We start from the raw sequence: 22,099 nt of genomic DNA, 5'->3' as shown, positions 1-22,099 counted from the left end.
AGAATATTCATTTGATCAATAAGATTATGTTGAGTGATCCAGAAAATGTAGGAAAACAGGTAGGCCCTGCATGGAAAGATCAACAGTATCAAACAAGACCTATGCAAAATTAGCATTCAGTTGCATATGCTGAGGACACATCTAGAGGAGGAAATAATGCTTAGGACAGAAGATATTTATTAATCCATAAACTTTTGTATTGCAGATTCATCCTTGTGCCTCCTGTATGTGTGCAGTATAGGTGATCCTTAATACTCCAATATAATCCCCATTCCCTTATCACTGCTGCCCATCATTTGGATAGGTTTTGTATTCCTGTCAGTAAACTTTTTTTTTTTTTTTTGATGTGTTTACTATTGAGTCACTTTAGCAGAAAATTTGTTAGCAGTGGTGGTGAACATTTCCCATCATGGAATGGTTCTTTCAGTTTAAGGCACAGATTGAAGTCAAGAAGGCTCATTAGGACGGTATGCAGATTGGGAGGTGGTATCTGATGATATACTTTTCCATACAATCAGATACTTCATGTGGAACATGTGGCCACCTTACACTATTACATAAAATGAGGATGCTGACTATGATATCCACCTAAATCATATTCTCTTTCTATTGTGTAGTCTTATTTTATAGAACAAAATATACTAGAAATAAAAAAATGAGCATATCAGTTTTACTCAGTGTTGCTTACAGCTGACATGAAGATAGAAACCGTTACTTCATCCCACTGGCTATTCATATGTGGTATGCAGACCTTTGCAAGAATTCTTAGAAAGTAATAGTATTCTGCTGAGTGTTATGGTGTGTGCTTTTACTGAAAAGATGCTAAGTTTTCAGTAAATATCATAAATTTACATAGCCTCGATACAAAAACATACACATTATTTTGGTTATGTTTTTGTAATGGAAGCACATGAGCTTTGATGGATGCCAACAGCGATTTCCCTAGCTATTGTCCCTTATTAACAAGTATTTATTGTTGTACTCCAACACTTGTGGGAAACTGGATCATTTTGTGTTTGTATCTGAGCAAAATGTTAATCGCTGTTCAAACAATATACTTTGAGCAACACAGTAAAAATAGATGGCAAGCATTTTGAGCAACTATTAGAATCTCTTTATTTTTTTCCCACTTCTTTAAATAATTGATTTTTCAACTTAAGAGTAGGTTTTAAGATGATTTTAAAACATTTTGTACTTATACTGTATCTCTGGAATAATTGAAAAGCTTTTAGAGCAGTTGGTTAGAACTCACACACACAAAAATGGGTGGATAAACAAGATATTCTTTGCAAGGTGTAGCTTGGATTTACTAAAGAGAGGTCATGTCTGAGCAATTTGCTCATATTTTATAATAACATTACGGTTGAGTTCGATAAATAGAATGGATACACTATGATACTATTGGACTTTGCTAAAGCATTTGATAAGATGCCACATGAAAGCCTGTTGCATAAACTAGAGAATATTGGATTAGAATTTAAAATGTTCACTTGGATAAGTCGTGGCTGACAAACGAGTACTAGAAAATGGTATATGGGGGATGCAAATCTTCTAGATTTAAGATAACCAGTGATGTGATCAGGGATCAGCCCTTGGACCACTGTTGCTTAATCTGTACATTAACGATATTGGAAAGGAGATCTTCAGTTGTTTGCTGATGATGCCAAGATAGGCAGTAGTGCAATCAGGGATGCTCCTGATATACATCATTTACAGGGTGATATGAATATAGGCTGTAAGTGTGAGCAAATGATAATGGCTATCAATTCAATGTTAGTACGAGGGTGGTCTGAAAAGTTCTTGGCCTAACAATGAAAAAATGAATTTATAATTTCAAAATTATTTTTATTTTTCAACATAATCTCCCTTAAGACTAATACATTTATTCCAGCGATGCCCCAGCACCATTATTCCGTCCCTGTAGTGGTTCTCAGTAAGATCTGCAAAATATCCTTCTACAGCTGCAATCACCTCTTGATTCGAAGAAAAACGCTGACCAGTGAGGAAGAGTTTTAGTTTTGGGAAGAGATAGAAGTCAGAGGGAGCCAAATCTGGGGAATAGGATAGATGTTCCAACAATTCATAGTGCAGATCCCTTAATTTTCCCATTGCCAAAACACTTTTGTGGGCGGGTTCATTGTCCTGATGAAAGATGATTTTTTTCTTCTGCAAACTAGGTCTTTTCTCATGACTTTTTTCATCTAGTCTGATTAAAAGATCGGAATAATATTCCCCAGTTATTGTTTTACCCTTTTCAAGATAATTAACAAACAAAATGCCTTTAGCATCCCAAAACACTGATGGAACTGACTTTATCTTCTTTGGCACTGAACAACCAGATTCTGTCCACTGTTTTGATTGCTGTTTGGATTCTGGTGTGTAATGGTAAATCCAGGTCTCATCCATAGTAATAAATCAACACACAAATCAGTTTTATTCTTGTTGAAACATTGTTCAGAGATTTTCATGCGAGTGCATTTTTGATCTACTGTGAGCTTGCGTGGCACCCATCTTGCACCAAGCTTTTTCATATGTAATTCTTCATGCAAAATATATCCTACACGTTCTTTTGAAATGCCTATAGTCTCAGGAATTTCCCACACTTTGACTCACCGGGTATCCGGTACCATATCATGTACTTGATCAATGATTTCTGGTGTTGTTACACTATTTGGATGTCCTTCATGTGGATCATCTTCAAGGTTGGTACGGCCATGTTTAAACTCAGCAGCCCATTTCTTAATTGTCAAAAATGAAGGAGAAGAGTATCCATAAACTTTTATGAACTTTGAATGAATTTCTTTTGGCGTTAAACCTTCTTTTACAAAGAATTTTATAATCGCATGATACTCAATTTTATCCATTTCAAGGGATGCAGACAACACTTTTGCTTCAGACAGCTGTATAAAACAAACTGCTTGATAGAATGACTTACAATTTCACATGGATGCTTATGACAGATGTACCAACTTGGAAAAAAAATCTCTTGCCATGGTGTTGCCATCTATGGTCGAGGCCAAAAACTTTTCAGACCACCCTCGTAAGTGTAAAGTTATGCACTTTGGCATGATGTGATATCCAACAGCATGTTATATTGGTATTATTATGCTTTGGAGTAACTTACAAAGCTAGAGATCTTGGAGGTATGGTGGATTGAAGTTTAAAAGTCACATAACAAAAATTGCAAATACGACTCAGAGGGTAATTGTGATGCTGAAAAACATTTACGCATAAGGATATAGAAATAATTTTTCCTCTTTATGTAGCCTTGATACAACTGCACCTGGACTGTTGTGTGCAGATGTGGTCTCCTGAGCTCCAAAGGAAATTCAGGAGACTGTGAAAAAAAAGAAGCTGTGGAAGGTCTGCAAAGAAGAATTACAAAGGTGATATTGGGATTATGAAATGTAGATTACATGGATCGATTGATAGAATGTAGACACAGGTAGAGAGGAAATAGGGTTGATATGATAGAGATCTATAAACTTTTGAGGGGGTGTTATAAGATATCAATTGATATGAAGAGAATTCAAGATATGTATGGAAGAGTGAAGAAGTTGAAAACAAATGATGTTGGTATGAAAGAAGTAATGAAAGACCTGCAAGTAGTATTGCATGGGGATTCGATTATTAGAGGTATGGTAAACCTCTAATAATAAGAAGATGCACACTGTTTTCCTGGAGGTTAAAACGAATAGAGTTCTTGAGGTGTTGGATATGAAGAATAAGTGAGCAAAAGTTGGTAGTGGTAATAGGGAGACAAATGACTTGACTAGGGACAAGGAATACATAAGATTGGATTGGGCAACAGTGTGTTGCCCAGTTATAACAGTGATGAATTGAGGCAGAGAGCGAAGATTGTGAATGATAAGTTAGAAGAAATGTATGAGGAGAAAGGAGTGAAGTTTGTTAATGTGTGGAATGAGTTTGAAGGACGAATTGAACTGTATGAGAGTGATGGACTGCATTCGAATGGTTTTGGTGTGAGTCATTTGGAGAGACTGCTGCTGCTGGAAGGTAGAGAAATGAGTGCAGAAAATGAATCTGATCAATTAAAAAAGTGATGTGAAGAGTAAGGAAGGAGAAATTAAAGCGGTGGTTAGGAATGAAAAAGTGGGTAGCATGAGTATAGAGAATAACAAAACAAGTGTGCAGGACAAACATGGAGACAGGGAGGCTCAAAGTGGACAGGGGAAACAGATGGAGAATAACATATAGAGAATAACATAGAGAATAACAAAACAAGTGTGCAGGACAAACATGGAGACAGGGAGGCTCAAAGTGGACAGGGGAAACAGCTTAAGAAAGGTTGATGCTTCGAGAAGATGTGAATGCATGCGTAGACAAAAAGGGATGGGATCAAGGGAAAACAGTTGGCTTTGAAGAAAGTTCTAAGATGAATAAGGAGAAAAGGAAATGGCTCGAGTTAAGTATGGAGAAGTTACATCTAATAATTGCTTTCTGTGAAACTTGTTATAGATCCAGGAATGAGCTGGTATGTTTATACAAATGCTAGAAGTTAAGTGATTTCATTTGCCTTGTTTCTTAACTTCTAGCATTTATATACAAACATAACAGCTCATTCCTGGATCTATAACAAGTTTCACTGATAACAATTATTAGATGTGACTTCTCCATACTTAACTCAAGCCATTTCTTTTTCTCCTTCTTGACTCTGTTCATCCAAAAATTGTTGGAATAAGACATAGTTGGATGAGGATGACATCCTGACAGGAATAGAGTTGGAAGGGTATGATGTATTTTGTGAAGATAGAAGGGTAAAAAGGGAGAGGAGTGCTATTGATGATAGATAAAGAGTTACATCCATACAATGTAAAGATACAAGAGGGAAATTGGATATCCAAAACCACTGATACCAATTGGTATAAGTGGTTTTGAGGCAGTATGGTGTGAGATAGAGGTGAATAGAATTAAATACTTAGTCAGATGTTATTATTATTATAGACCTGGTAATGCAGATGGTAGTGACCATTTAATGTATAATCAAATTAGCCAAGCAAATTAGAAAAGGATGATCATTATGGGCAGTTTTAATTATATGAATGTATACTGGGATTTACTGAAATAAAGAGCCAAAAGGCTTCAATTCGGCGATGGGAAATTATATAAATTAAGTGGATATTAAATCCAACATAATTTCACAGCCGAATACAGAAACTATAAAACTTTCGTATTTGAAAGTTGACCAGAGAGATTGCGGGAATACATTTACCGCCATACTACAAGTTGCCCTAGCTGAACCTAATAGCAAACATGCATGGCAAAGCACTCATATATTTGCCTACTATTAGTCCATTTTGATAAGATTTCACTGGTCTTACAGCTGTTTCAAACTCATTGGTTTTCATCAGAGAAAGAGTTACAAGAAAGAATTAGGTTTCTGCCTGGTCTCTGACGAAAACCAATGAGCTTGAAACAGCTCTCAGACCAGTGAAACCTTATCAAAATGGACCAGTAGTAGGCGAATGTACAGGCTCTTTGGCATGTGTGCTTACTATTAGGTTCAGCTAGGACAACTCATAATATGGCTGCGAATGTATTCCTGCAAGCTTTCTGGTCAACTTTCAAATACGAAATTTTTATAGTTTCTGTATTTGGCTCTGAAATTATGTTAGATTTAATATCCACTTAATTTATATAATATACTGGGATGATGAGATAGCAACTGGAAGTAAAGAAAATGAGTTTCACGAGTTTTTGAGAGACAACTATCTCAGGTAGTACGTAATAGAGGACACATGAGGATTGAGGGGTTTGGATTTGATCATCTCATCAGAGGATATTATTATTAATGAGGTATCAAATCATCCTCCAGTTGATGAGAGTGATCACGAAGTGATTACCTGGGTGGTTGCCAACAGTATGAGCACCTCTGTGAGGAAAGGGTATATGTGGAACTACAAGGCTGGTGATTATGAGAAGCTCAGAAGAGAGCTTGTAGGTGCAGCATGGAATGAGCGTTGGCTGGAAAGAAGATCAATGCTGCTTTGGTGATACTCAAGAATTATCTAGTAGAAGCAATGTCTAAATCTATGGGTAAGAAGGTTAAATAAGATAAGGTAGGTGTAAATGAATGAATGGAATTAAGCATGCACTACAGAAGACAAAGGCATTATGGAGGCAACATAAGAAGAATGGTAATAATCAATTCCATGAGGATTACAAAGAACATGCAAGGAGAGTCACTTGATTGGTAAGGGTAGCAAAAGTGAAGTATGAGCAGTAGTTAGCTAATGAAGCCAAAAAAAAAAAAAATCCTAGGGAGTTATTTCAATATGTAGCCAGAATAAAAAAAAAGATTATCGAAAGATGACATTGATTGGAGAAAATAGTACTTATACCATTTTCTCCAATCTCCAGTTGTTCTTAAACAACTGCTGCAGAGGATATAGTTGAGATATTTCATGAGCAGTTCATAAAGGTCTTTCATCTTTGTGAATGTGACATCACATAGAGCAGCGAATGATGAGGAGGAGAAACTGATTGTGAGTGAGCAAGCAGTATATTGGGAAATGAGCAAACTTGATGTTAATAGAGTGATTGAGGCATTGGCTATGAGGAGTGAGCGAGCAAAGGAATTGATGGTTTTAATAGGTACGAATGACTTGACAGAGGACAAAGAGCACGTCAGAATGGATATCAGAAGGTTGCTTAGATGGATAAAAGAGAATAGCGTGACAGGAAGTGTAGTAAGCGTGTTGCCTAGGTATGACTGTGGTGAAGAGCAAGAATTATGAATGATATGTTGGCTGAAACGTGTGAGGAGAGGGGAGTACAGTTTGTTAATATGTATGGAATGAGTTTGAAGGAAGAAGTGAACTGTAGGGGAGTGATGGACTGCATCTGAGTTGTTATGATGTGATTTTCTTGGTGAGACTGCTGCTAGAAGGTAGAGAAGTGAGTACAGAGAATCAGATCAAGTGGGAAGTGATGAGGAAGAGCAGGAGAGATTGAAGAGGTAGTTATGAACGAGGAAGTGAGTAGCATGAGTATGAAAAATGAGAGAATGATTGTGCAATAGGAACAGGGAAACGGCTCTGGGTGAACAGGGGTACACAATGAGAAAGTTGGATGCTCCGAGAAGATGTGAGAGGATGTGTAGACAGGAAAGGAATGGGATGACCTGGGATCAAGAGGAAACAGTTGGAATTGAAGAGGGTTCTAAAATGAATATGCAGAAAGGGAATTGGCCCCAATCGAGCATGGAGAGATCACATCGAATGAGTGGTATCAGTGGAACTAGCTGTAGATCCAGGAATGAGAAAGAGCTGTTGTGTTTGTATATAAATGCTAGAAGTGTAAGAAACAAGGCAGATGTTGAGTCTGTTAACCCAAAATTGTTGGAATAAGTGAGACATGGTTATGTTGAATTTTGAATGAAAATATTTTTTCTAAGAAATATCTCATTCAGAATTTAACAAGAAAAAGAAAAAACTAAAAGGGGGAATGCTTGTAAATAAGTGAAGATACCAATTCTGTTTAAAGAATTGTACTAATACAAACTGTAATATTAATTAAAGGTGAAACATGTAATTTTTCTGTAAAAAGATTATAATGTAAGAAGTTTCTCTATAAAGACATATGTTAGAGCATAATAACAAAGGATCAAAGTCCATTAACGACAACCTCGGATAAATTGTAGTCCATGGTAATTTGCTTACATGTGAACGGCACGCGCACAGTGTTTTTTTTCCGGGAAGACGTGGCAATCGAACGAAGATTCCACAGGAGTCGGGCAGAAAGTTTTGAGTGAAAGAGGGCGCTAGAGATAAGAGGTATAAAACGGTTTGTCCCCACCCCACTTCAGGGCTTTTTTTTTTGAAGATTTTTCATCTGGAGTTGCTGGAGAAGTTCCGGTGGAGTTGGGAAGAGTTCCAGTTCAAGGTCTAGTTGATAGCAGGCAGCTATTCTCTACTGTCGTTTCGCAATGTCGGGTGGAAGGAATAGACGAAGAAATATTAGGTACTTTTCCGAGTAAGCCTGAAGAAACTGGCCGCCACATACGTCCACATGGATTGATTCAATCCATGCTGTTTCCAGTCGAAAAAGCAATGAAAGGACAGACCAAAGAAGGCCAAACCTAGCCGTGAGTTATAATCACCAAGGACAAGATCGAACATTCGGAGGGAAATTATAAAGAAAGGATAGATGGAATAAGTTACAGGAACGTGGTAATGTAAAACCCTTTATAATTCCTTTGTTAACAAAGAACAGAATAATGTGTCATGGAAGAAACTAGATGTTAGGTTATATAACTCTAAACTTGTGTGAAGGACTGTAGTGAGATCTTAGATACCAGTGTTTAGAACCAAATAGCTGTTTCTTTAATATTTGTCTGAATGAGTAGTAGTAGTTAATTAGCCATAAGAAATGATGTATAGAATTATCGATGTGAATGTTTTAAGAATATGTGTAAGATAGTAAAGATGTTTAAGGGATGCTAGCTGGGATTTTGTGTAATGAAATGAGCCTATTCTTAGATGTGATATGTGAATTATAGTTGATATGTCTAACCTTATAACTTGGGATAACTCTATTCCTATTGAGTGTTTTTATTGTAATGTGTAATCTTTCGAATCTAATAAATGTATCTTGATTATATTAACCTGTTTTTTGCTTTGATTTGAATGCAATGCACCGCTTGCTAATATTTGAATCTGAGTGGGAGAGAAATATATGACAGAGACCACGACTGCAATCTAAAAGTGTTTTAAGAGAGATAGATAAAATTGATATAAGGAGTAATTAATAGATTGATTTACTTTGTTTATTTTCTGAGGGTTACTTCTTGGTTAAAGGGAATTTCTAACCTAGGGATCTGGCTGGTGCAGCTTGAACAAATAAATATTGCCAGAACCCAATTATGAGGTAACTCCAGACCGTTATTGCTGAGGATCAGACTCTATTCAGAAGTCAATCCCTTGTCAATTTGGTTAATATACATAATCATTCTAAGTATCGGCCAAATTGTGTGGATAGATATAATTGTGAAAAGGATAAAATAAGATAAATGATAAAAAAGATATAAGCAGGAGAACACACAGTATAAATTATAAATTAAATAAATGTCAATGCATAACAGTTAGATGAGGACGACATTCTAATAGGAATAGAAATGGAAGGGTATGATATGTTTTGTGAGGATAGAAAGGGTAAAAAGGGAGGGGAGAGTGCTATTGATGATAGAGAAAGAGTTATGTCCATACAAAGTAGAGATGCAAGAGGTAAATAGTGCCAGTGTTTTGAGGCAGTATGGTGTGAGATAGAGGTGAATGGAATGGAATGAAATACTTGGTTGGATGTTGTTATAGACTAGGAAATGTGTATGGTAGTGACTATGAAATGTATAATTAGCCAAGCAAATAAGAAAATAGTGATCATTATGGGTGATTTTAATTATGGCAATATAGAATGGAATGATGAGATAGCAACTGGAAGTAAAGAAAATGAGTTTCTTGAGTTTTTGAGGGATAACTACCTCAGACAGTATGTAACAGAGAGTACACGAGGTTTGAGAGTCTTGGATTTGGTCATCTCATCAAAGGATGTAATTATGAATGAGGTGTTAGATTATCTCACCAATTAGTGAGAGTGACCATGAGGTGATTACCTGGGTGGTTGTCAGCAGTGTGAGGACTTCTGTAAGAAAAGGGTATATGTGGAACTACAAGGGGGCGGGGGGGTGATTATGAAGAGCTCAGGAAACAGCTTGCAGGTATAGCATGGAATGAGGAGTTAGCTGGAAAACGGATCAATGCAGCTTGGGGGATTTTCAAAAATTATCTAGTAGATGCAATGTCTAAATGTATTCCAAGGGTGAGAAGGTTAAATAAGGTAGGTGTGAAATGGATGAATAAAGAGATTAAGCATACAGAGAACAAAGGCATTATGGAGGCAGCGTAAGAGAAGTGGAAATAACCAATTCCATGAGGACTACAAAGACCAGGCAAGGTGGGTGACTTGGTGAGGGTAGCTAACGAGAGATATGAACAGCAGTTAGCAAATGAAGCTAAAAGGAATCCTAAGGAGTTCTTTCGATATGTAGTCAACAAAAGAAGGAATGATTATGGAAGGATGACATTGATTGGAGAAAATGGTATAAAGTCAGTTGTTGTGGAAGGTGTGGTGGAAATACTTAATGAGCAGTTCATAAAGGTCTTTCTATCTTGTGAATGTGACTTCATGGAGAGATTGAGAGCAGTTGATGATGGGGTAGAGAGACTGACTCTAAGTGAGCAAGAGTTGTATGGGGAGTTGTGCAAACTAGATGTAAATAAGGCTGTGGGACTTGATAATATATCACCACGTATTCTGAAGGAATGTGCCAGGGAGTTGACACCGGCCTTGACATATTTTTTTAATACAAGTCTTGCACTGGGTCAAGTTCCTAAGGAAGGCAAGATTGTGACACTTCAGAAAGGAGGTGATAGAACTCCAGCATCAAACTGTAGGCCTATCTGTGTGTTAGGTGTTGTAGTTAAGTTGTTGGAGAAGCTTGTGAGAACTTGAATCCAGAATTGAGTTGACAACAGTGGTATTATCTTTGATGGGCAGCATGGATTTGCTAAAGAGAGTTCATGCTTGAATAATCTACTTACTTATTACAATAAGGTGACTGCTTCCTTGGGCAGAAGAGAAGGATGTACAGTAATATACTTGGATTTCACAAAGGCTTTTGATAGATTACTGCATGATAAGTTGATAGTCAAATTAGAGCGGATGGGGGTTGGATTGGTCTATTTGATTGGTGCATTGGATTGGAGACTGGCTATCTGATAATGGTGTGCCTCAGGAATCTGTTTTAGGGCCATTGTTGTTTAACTTGTATATTAATGATATTGGTGAAGATTTGGATGGAGATATTCAGTTGTTTGCAGATGACAAAATTGGGACGAACCATGAAGAGTAGAGAAGTTGTTGTGGCCTTACAAGAAGACTTAATAAATTGAGTGATTGGACACAGGAATGGGAATGTGTGTTCAATGTTGCAAAATGTAAGGTTTTAAAATTTGGAAAACAAAGATGGGATGCAGAATTTATGCTTAGTGAGGATATATTATTGGAGGTGGAGGAAATAAGAGATCTAGAGGTGATAGTGGATAAGGATCTGAAATTTAGGGGCACATAGCCAAAATTGTGAAGCAAGTTTGAGCGCGGTTAGTAGTTGTAAGGGAGACAATCGTTTGATGCTGTTGGCATGCTCTCCCTCGATAAGTTGTTGGACTCCCTTGAGGTGTCACATAATAATAATAACACAAGGGCTTCTGGGAATGATGCAGAGGAAACTGGCTTATAGTAGTAGGAAGAGTCTTGTTCCATTCTATAAGGCTTTGATTAGGCCACTCATGGACTATTGTGCCCAGATTTGGTCACCTGGTTTTCAGAAGGATGAAGAGATGTTGGAAAGGGTCCAGAGGTGACTGACTAAGGTAGTTTCTAACCTCTGGAATGTTGAGTATGTGGAAAGATTGAGAAGGTGCAACTTGCAGAGTCTGGTGGACAAGAGGAAGAGGGGAGATATGATAGAGAACTACAAGTTAGTAAGGGGTTGTTATAGGATCAATGCTGGAGAGGTTCTACAGAAAATAGTGGGAGATCAGGGGAGAACCATTCCTATGGTACCTAAGAGTTTGTTGGGATGAGAATTGATTATAATTAATAATTATAATTGATTTATAATCAATTTTGGATTATAAATGCAAAGTTCTGGAAGAACTTTGCATTTATGATCATTATTTTGATAAAAAATAATGGCTGGCCTAGTTGGCCAAGTGGTAAGCATAGCTGCTCTCCAGCCAAAGGCTGTGGGTTCGAATCCCATCATGGGCATGGATGTTTGTGATTGTCTTTGAAAATACTAGTGGTGATGGTAGGGCAGTAGATGGTGCTGGTGTAGATGGGGACCGAGAGATGTAGAGTAGGTGCCCACTCTCGATGAGTCTTAGAATCTCCCTGGAGGTGTTGTGTAATAATAATAATCGTATTCTTTATTTTTTATAATTGATAATATGGAAAAATGTTTTTTCACTGCAAATTCTCTGGCTTTCAGAGACTTTTTTAGGAAATGCAGTTAATGAATTTTGTAAATATTTGTATATTAAAATACATATAGAATAATAAATTGTAATTTAAATAACTTCTTTTTGTTTTAGCATTTTATTAACATTTATTATTATTAAAATAACAAACAAGCCTCCTTAGCTCAGTTGCTATAAATGATACCCATCTGTTGAAAAGACTGGTGTTCAAATCTCTTCTAGGATGCAGAGTACCTTTATCAGGGCTTTTTAAGTAAAGATGAATTAGCCAGTCTCATATGGAAGTGGCAGGTTTTTTCCTCCAAGAAATTCGGGTTTTTCATCTTGCAAAAACTGCCATAAGAATACATGTAGTTTACAAGCATAGCCAACTATGCAGATAGGATTAACTTCCCTAAATGAGCATTAAGTAGATTTCTCAGAAGCCAGGTTATGTGGCCACAATAGGCATGAGTGCCCGTTATGTTAATTATTAATTAATTTATTATAATTTAAAATTGCACAAACACGTCAGTTAATTGAACTTTGTTTTGCTTTGTGTTTTTAGAGTAAATTAAATTAGATTATATAGATTATAATCTATATAATCTTTTTATATAATCTATCCTCCTATCCTATCCTTCTCATCTGTCCTAGGATGGGTTGAGTCCCCTTCAAATGAGGAGACTCCTCTGCTGCATCTCCTAAGGGCAATATTCATGACTGTAATCCGTGTGTGTTCAAGGGACCGGTTTGCCTGCTTGCAGGATAAAAAACCCCATATAAACTGGGGAGGGAACCCCGCTATCCATGCCCAAGACTAGCTAACTTGGCTATGACTGAGGAAGATCCTTAGGCTCCTCTCACATCGTCGATGGGAATTGAACCTAGGACACTCCTTCCCCAGGCATATGGATATGAAGCACATAGCCACTAGGCTAACCAGATGGACTATAATCTATATAATACTTTATATAGATTTATACTTAATATCTATATAATAATATAAATATTATATAGATTATATAAATCTATATAATACTTTTTCTAAACATATATAATAATTATAATTAAGGGGATACAAATCCCTTGTTGTTCAACTGCCAGTAAGCAGAACTCTAATATCGAGAACTATGAATCTATGAGTTTCATATATACCGAAAAACTATCGGTGAATCCAAGTGTAAATGACCACTTGGTAGTACAACACCAAGGCATCTCGAAGCAAAGGTGGAGCAAGATCCCTCACTATCCTTGATATTTTCTCATAATGTAAAAACACAGCCCCTAGGGGATGTAATACTGTAATTACATTATGAGGAGAGGTCACTACCCAGACCGGTTTCAACCTTTTTTGAGGTCTCATCAGTGAGTAGGTAGGCCTGGAAGATAACAAGGTTTAAGTGAAAAGAACTTACATACCTTTACTATAAGAATGCCATAAAGGTGTGTTTGTATATTATAACATAAATTGAAAGCCAAACCAGAAAAATAGCCATTTGGCTTTCAATTTATGTTATAATATACAAACACATTTTTTATAATATACAAACATGTTTTTTAAAAGTTTAAAAAACAACAGAGATATAATTATCCTTCGTTCAGATAAAGGCAGCACAACAGCCATCCTCAACTCTGAAAATTACCAGAATAAAATGCTTGAATTACTACAAAATGATACCTACTCAATACTCAAGAGAGATCCAACTCGTGAACTTCAAAATCGTACAAACAACTTATTAAAAACAACACTGAATTGTCTTGAAACGTTCGCTTATCTCTACGCTCTCTCCATCCGTTAATTCCTTGCATATATGGGGTTCCTAAAATCCATAAAGAGAACAACTCACTACGCCCCATTGTAGAAGGTATCAATTCTCCGACGTGTAACCTTTCAAAATATCTTGCCAAATATCTTGAAAGTTTTTCAGGCAAGTCGCCATCCTTTATCAAGAACACTACAGAATTTGTTTCACACATCAAGGATATAACAGTTAATGAAGATGAAATCATGGCTAGCTTGGGCATAACTTCTTTGTTCACTAATGTCCCAACAGATGAAGTCCTAACATTACTCAAGGACAAGTTATCCAAAAAAATGTTAGTCTTGCTTACACATTGCATCAAGTCTGGTTACTTCAGATTTCAAGATACTATATACAAGCAAAATCATGGGCTGGCTATGAGTAATCCTTTATCCCCTGTACTCGCAAATACTTACTTAGAGGATTTTGAAAACAAGGCTATATCTTCCTTTATTTTAATACCTAAAGTTTGGAAACACTATGTAGATGATGTCTTCATTATTTGGAGCCATGGACATGATTCCCTTATGGTTTTCATCAAACATCTCAATAGCCGACATCAAAGTATTAAGCTACCTGCCTTTTCTTGATGTCAAACTGACCCGCTCTTCTGGTAAACTCAAAATATCGATATATAGAAAGCCACACATACCAACAGATATCTGCATAGTCAGTCCAATCACTTCACTCCTCATAAGCTTGGAATAATTTCCACCTTGGGACATAGAGCCCGTTCTCTTTTGGATGACCCAAATTAACTTCTTACAGAAATAAACCATTTCAAAATTTCTTTCAAAGTTAATGGACATTCCAAGAGAATCATTGAAAGATTCCTTCTTAATTCTCCTAGACATCGCTCAGAAGAAACAAATAGATTCAAAGGCAATATATATATTCCTTACATAAGTACAGTTTCACATAAATTAGCAAAAGTTCTAAGAAAATACAATATCAGAACTTTGTTCACTCCACTTCCAAAAATCCGTTTCTTAATAAGCCACCCAAAACCTTGTCATCATCATCATCTTAAATACCCTGGTGTACATAAAATATTGTATGATTGTGATATCCCTTATTTTGGGCAGACAGACAAATCTGTCGAATTGCTTATGGAAGAACATATGAGGGACATTACTTACAAGAGACAGCCAGCCAGTGCATTATCAAGTCATATCCTTTTCTTGGCTAATCCTAATGATGAAAGCCAAAGTCACACAGTCTGGTGGGAAAAATCTACTAACATCTTCTGTTGCAATGATGAACTAGAGAGAAAAATCGTGGAATCTAGGGAAATCATCTTCAGTCCTGTTCATCTAAATAATAACTTGAGCTACAACCTCCCAGATAGTCATTCAGCTGTAATCATGTATTGGTGATCACGAGATGCTATTAGCACGCACTTTCCCAACAATACAACAAACAAAAGAACAGCTTTAAATACAAACACAACGTTTTAATGTCAATTATGTATAGAGACTCTCTATGTTGTTCATAGTTTATTTAAGCTTCAGTGTTTTTTCTTTTTTCTTTCTTTTATAATGTCACCTGATGAAGGCTGTTACAAACCGAAACTAATCGTGTTTTAATATTAAAACCTTTTTACTTAAATCTCGGTTTTAGTCATTCAATTCTTTTTAAAAAAATATGTATGTTAACCGAGTTCATCGGGATTGACTTCATCAGGTGTTAAGAACATAGAAAGATATTAAAAGACACTGAAAAAAACATTGAGACACTCTAAAGCTATACAATTATAAAGCTATAATATTCGACTGTAAATTACAGTTATTATGAACTTGAGCTATAGTCCGTGTTCAAGTTCTATTGTTGTACACTTGTGCGTGAGTGGAACCACGTGATCACCAGTACCTGATAGTAGAGCTGAAAGAGTCAGGCAAATTATAGCCGAGATTATTGTTCATACGAAGAGGGTCCAAGGTGATTTCTTTTGACCCGACAATGCAGCGGTCTCCCTCATCGTGGCAAATGTGTAGGTTTGAAGTTGTTGTCCAATTTACTTCATGTTGGCGGCTTTCGTTGTTCGTGTTTATTGAAAACAGGACATGGCCTAATAGGGCAGTAGTTCTGGTTCTCTTGTAAGCAATGTTTCTCTGGTGTTCCTCGAGACATAGGAGGATAGATTTCTCCATTTGGCCATAGTAAGGTTTTCTGCACTCACATGTGACTTTGTATACACCTGGGAATTGTAGAAGGTTGTGAGATTGTTTGTACTTACTGAAACTTGATCTTATTTTTGGAAGAGTCGAGAAGCACATTTGTATGTTAAATTTCTTTAAGATTCTATTCAGTTTTTTGGACAGTGTGCTGATATATGGCAAGGAGATATAACCTTTGGAGTCGTCCTGTATCTCTACGTTGACGGTGGGATAATTGTTTGTTAATACTTTTTAAAGAGTAGCCATTGCTTTTAAAGGTCCATTTAAGATGTTGTAGTTATTTTTTTAGTTCCTCTTCATCAGACAGTACAGATCTTGCACGATTTGCAAGAGTTGATATAATACCCAACTTTTGCACTGGATGGTGATGTGAGGACGCATGCAAATATCTGTCCGTGTTTGTTGGCTTTCTAAATATAGAGACTTTTATTGATTCAGGCGTCTTGGTGAGTTTAACATCTAGGAAATAGAGGGAACTATTTTCTTCAATCTCCATGGTCAATTTGATATCCTGATGGAGGTTGTTTAAGTGGTTGAGAAACCTGTGAATATTCTCAATACCATGCTCCCATATGAGGAATATATCGTCCACATATCTAAGCCAAATGCTTGGTTTTAAACCAGAAGAGGAGATTGCCTTTTGTTCAAAATCCTCGAAAAAAATGTTGGCTAATATAGGTGAGATGGGGCTTCCCATAGCAAATCCTTTGACCTGTTTATAAAGTTTACCTTCGAATTCAAAATAGCCAGAGTTTACACAGGGAGGTAGTAGAGAGAACATTTTATTTGAAATCTTGTTCTTTAAAATATGGAGAACTTCTTGTGTCGGAATGTTGGTAAAGAGTGCTACCACGTCAAAGCTCACCATGATGTCAGAAGATTTGAGTTTTAAGTCCTTGATTTTAGAGACAAAATCTGTTGAGTTTTTAATATAAGAAGAAGATTTTCCTGCATAAGCTTTTAACGATGATGCCAGATATTTAGATAACCTGTAGGTGGGTGTGTCAATGTTGTCTACTATAGGTCTTAGTGGATAGTTTTCTTTATGTATCTTAGGGAGACCATATAGCCTTGGAATGAGTGGGTGTAAAGAACGGATGGAAAGCCGTGTATTTCGTGGAATTTCTGTGGTCTTTTCGGAGATTATTGGTTCTATTGTGTATTTCTCTTGTTGGATCCCTCTCAATTTCCGAATAACTATCTGACTCTAACAATGTTAAGATTTTTTCTCGGTAGTCTATTTTATCTAGAACTACAGTTGCATTCCCCTTATCAGTTTTTAAGATGACGATGTCCTTGTTAATCCTTAGATTTTTAATTGCAAGTCTCTCACCAGGGGATATATTACCAGAAGGAGGTTTTGCATTGTTGATTGCAAGAATTGCTTCTATGCGAAGTAAACTCACATCTGCGGAAGGAAGTAGTGAAGCTGCTTTCTCCATCTTAGTTAAAAGTAGTTCTTTAGGAATGCATTTTGGTGCCAATACAAAATTTAGACCTTTTTCGAGAATTTTCTCTTCATCGGGACTTAGGATGTATGACGATTTGTTAATCACCAAATTTTTAAGTCTGTTATGACAATTATTTAGAGTAGACCTTTCTTGTATTGACTTGAGTAAGTTGAACTTTCTGATTAGCTTGTGTTTGTTTAAGTTTTGAGATCGTAATGCGTGGTGTGTACTTAATTCTTTAATATAATTCCAAGAATCAAGGACTAAGCAGGCTGCTAATATTTATATATACAGGGTGTTCGGGATAAATTTGACAGTTTCGTAAGGAAAAAGAAAATCTTCTTTGTATCTATTAAATTTAATGAATTGACAAAAAAACATTACAGGCAGAGTTAATTACAATACTATCAACAAGATTTACTCAAAATAACCACCATTAGCATCGATCACAGCTTCAATTCTGCTTCGGAACCTCGAACAAGCTGATGCTACAGTCTCCCTGGGAAGGGCCGCAAAAACTGTTTTAATTTTATCCATTAACTGGGCTTTTGTATTACTGGAAGTGCGATTGGTGTCTTTTTCAACTGCGCCCCATACAAAATAATCCATGCGGTTAAGGTCTGGGGAGTTTGGAGGCCAAACATTTGGACTGGTGAAGTCGTAGAAATTTTCAGACAACCATTTTTGACTTTTCCCAGAGGTGTGGCAAGGGGCCGAATCCTGCTGCCATACATACGGCCTACCATTGGCTACCCTTGTTATCCAGGGCTTGACTACAGTTAGCAACTCCACGAACAAAGCCCGAATTCCAATGCCAGGGTTCTTCAACACCTGTTCCTGCAGATTTGCGAGGAATTCTGCTGTACGAACGCAATCAGATCGTCTGCTAGGGATCTTTCTTCTTGCTACATCCTCGTAGTCACCATTGCAAGTCTCTAGTTCATGCCTGATTGTTTTTACTGTATTCAGGGAGCATTGGGCAGCAGTCGTAATATCCTTATTTTGATGGCGGGCACGAATCATCATGATACAAGTTATTCTCTTCCATGATTCAGGTGGGTTCCAGCTATCCATCCTTTCTGACATCTTGTATATGAATGAAGAAGGGTCCAAACTTTTAAATGAAGAGAAGTGTGTGTTAATATATGTAACTTACGGAAAAATATAATTAATTATAAATATGTCAAATTTATCCCGAACACCCTGTATATATATATATATATATATATATATATTTTTTTTTTTAGGTGCTGATTCATGAAATGCTGCATGCACTTGGTTTTTCACAACAGCTTATGCCAAAATTTAAAAACTGTCCTTTAAATGGTAAGTGTATAACATTTTTATTCATTTATTAAACATCTTTTTATTCTCTTAAATACTTATAAATTTAATAAAGATTGAGGTTCTCACATTTTCTTCATCCCAAAGCTTAAATGGTATTAAGAAAGCACAGATTGCTATAAATAAGAATTATTAAGTATTTTTCATTTTCACTTCGGCATTGTCAACATCAGTGTACAGAGTTATATTTAACATTGAGCAAAACAGCAAGTTGTCTAAGCTACATATTATAGGAGTTTTTTGAAACTTGCCTTTTATTATTATTATTAATGTAGAAATACATAGTGAGAATTATAAATATTGTCAGAACAGAACAAATGGTAAAAGAGTCACAGTTGGATGGGTGTGTTACTGCTTATTATAATAAATTTAACTTAATCCTTTATCCAAGTGTAAGCAAACAGAGTTTGCACCTGAAGTATCTTCAAGACTGAGGCAGCTCTTGGTAAAGGTGGACCAAGTTCTCATCACTACTTGTCTTAGTATCTCCCATAATGCAAAGCACATCTCCTTGTGGACATGTATAATGCTATGCATTAATGGAAGGGCCACTGTAAAAATAGTCATAATTTAAAATTCTGAATATTTTTATGAATTGTTTATGTTAATACATTATTAGTTTTGGTTTCGTAAAAAAAGGATTGTCGGCATTTGCGATGTGCATGCTATTGATGTTATTTTGTCAAAATGAAATGTGAAGCATTTAAAAAAATTTATGTACTTACTGGATTTGGCTAGTTGTGTTACTTTCAGAAATTTTATTGTTGTTTAAAATTATTAAGTGCTATGTTTTGTAAAGATATTCTCGTAATGCTAACTTAGACGACACGTCAGCCATTATACATAATTTCTTGCTTGCCACTTTCATGGAGTGCGCATGCTCTCCGAAGAGTTTGATGGGTGATTGACAACCGACAGAGAGAGCGTTCAGCATTGAGGTAACGGAAACAACAAGAGAGCGTTCAGTATCGAAGTAATGGGGAATAAACCAGAGCAAGCTAATGGAAGTTTAAGAACTCAGGCCGGCAAAATTTTGCTCTTAGGAAATCAAGTTTTTATGTCACAGTTGAGGGCATATTAATAGAAGATTCAGAAAAAGGAATCATAGAATTGTGAGCCTTTAAAGTAGAGGAGTTAAGACTGTAAATAAGTATTGGAAAATAAAAGAAAATATTGCGATTGAAGTTCTATAGGAATGGTCGAGGAAATGCTAATTGAAAATTTCATCCGTTTTAAGGACGCCAGATCTATCTGTTATATCTACTGGAAAAGGAGATGGAATTTACCAACTTAGATAAAGCAGTAGAAGAAACGTTTTTGCTGGTACAAAAATTGAACTGCATGAGGTAAGAGTACCTATACTTTGGTGAATTCAGAATATCTTACTTCAGAGTCAGGAGGAATAATGTGTGCTACATAAGGGTGACGAGAAAGGATTCTATGGAAAAAGAAGAGAATCTTATATCTTTGGAAAAAAGGCCTTAACAAAGTAACTGACTATGAACATTTTGTTATTATATAAACAAGGTGTTTAGTCTAGTAGACATGATTAAATCCCAAAAGATATGTTAAACAAACCAGTAATAGAATGAGTCAGAGAATGGGTGATATCTAAAGTGTAAGTTTATTTTAAAAGGCCTTGGATCCAGTTAATTTTATAGTTAGTTGTGTAATTTTATTTGAAGTGTATATATTGTTTTTGTTTTATTAAATGTGTATATTTTGTATTTAGTCTTGAGTCAGTGATTTTTCGAATTCTGAAAGAAACAGTTAAAAGTCATTGCACCAATTGGAATTGAACCCTTGTGCATATAAATAAAAACACTGGAAATTAGAAATAATCATTATAGAGAAAATCTCATAACAAATGAGGATTGATAATAAATAAATAATAAATAATCCCCTCTTTATAACAATTGGTAACAGAGATCAAAAATCTCTTTATAACAAAATGGCGCAGCCGACAGGACAGATACTTATCCGAATAATTAACATCAAATATCTCTATAACAAAATGTATAATGCTATGCATTAAGGGAAGGGCCACTACTTGCTTGTTATGCTTTCTTTAGGTACTTCACTTTAACGAGCTCTGAAATTTTTTCTATCATTCCTCCACTTTTTCTAGTCCATGAGATATATTAGTTTGAATTCTTATTTGGTCATCCTTTCCTTCTTATTTGGTCAATGAGTTTGAGAAGGCATGATGCATAACAAGTGTGAAGGCTGTACAATTGAGAATTAAAGTATGTTGCTATAGTGGCAGAGGTTAGTGGTAGTGATCATATTATAGACCAGTTGATTTAATAGAATATACAATAAGCCTTCATTATAACGAAATCATAAGAATCAAAAGAGCAGTTTGTTAGAATGATTGTTATAGTGAGTTATACTGATGCTAAGATTTTTGGCGACATCATTTTGGCAGTTTGTTGTAATGAGTGAGTGAGTTTGCTACAGTTGCAGTTGCTATAGTGAGAGTTCACTATTAGTGTTATGTAGAAGTCATGTTGATCTTGTTTTTCTACAGTTAAAAAATATGTACAAGAAAATAAGTAGAGGCATACCACCTATTTAAAAATATAATGTGTTCCTTGAAATGTATTTGTAAGTTGAATGTTCATTTATTTTTTGCATGAAGTATATTGTTAAATTTGTTGTGTTTCTGCAATAAATTAACTTCATACAGTGATAGTAAAAATGCATAATTTGAAAAGAATTAAATTTATTTTAAAAATGCATTTAGCATTTTTTTAATACATAAGTGCCTATGTGAGGTACTATTATGCAGAATTACAGATTATCAGATCCTAATGGATCGAAGGTTAGAAAAGTTTCAACAGAAGGCTGCATGGAATTTTTCCATACTCTTATTTGTAGCGGGCTAACTCTCTATTAACATCTTTACAGAGTGTAGAAATTTTTTCAGTATTTCGATTGTTATCCTGTAGCACCTTTAAATCCACTTTAATTTGATTTAAAGAATCTACAAGAAGTTTGACTGTCAAATTTGTATGAGGGTTCATACTATTTTTATTTTCATCTGCCTTCTCTGAGTTCCTTCTGCATTTCAATTAACTCATCATTTGTCCATTCAACTGAATGAGAGTCATTGTACTCTTTTACATTGAAGCTTCCAAGTCCAAGTCCAGTTTCATTTTCGTTACTTCTTAGGTGATTTGCTTTTTAGTTTCCTCAGAATCCTGTTAATCAGTAACAAAATGTAGCACAGTTTCTCCAACAGTAGTTGATTATTGTTGGATTTTATTTCTTTCCAGCAGTGG

General features: G+C 35.9%; 1 protein-coding gene across 5 annotated transcripts in view; it reads left to right on the top strand.

Moving 5' to 3' along the window:
- Nucleotides 1-22,099, top strand: part of LOC150101564 (ciliated left-right organizer metallopeptidase-like) — a 332,876-nt gene that overhangs the window by 115,836 nt on the left and 194,941 nt on the right. For all 5 annotated transcript variants that reach the window (XM_090400565.1, XM_090400567.1, XM_090400566.1 and 2 more), the window contains exon 7: nucleotides 18,719-18,797. In XM_090400565.1, the coding sequence (XP_090256691.1) occupies nucleotides 18,719-18,797 (79 nt within the window). The remainder of the gene's footprint in view (nucleotides 1-18,718; nucleotides 18,798-22,099) is intronic.

Source organism: Typopeltis vanoorti, chromosome 11 (genome assembly GCF_054136105.1).
Source record: "Typopeltis vanoorti isolate ZY-2024b chromosome 11, IOZ_Tvanoo_1.0, whole genome shotgun sequence".
Classification (NCBI taxonomy): Eukaryota; Metazoa; Arthropoda; class Arachnida; order Uropygi; family Thelyphonidae; genus Typopeltis; species Typopeltis vanoorti.
This window is presented reverse-complemented; position numbering and strand designations above follow the sequence as displayed.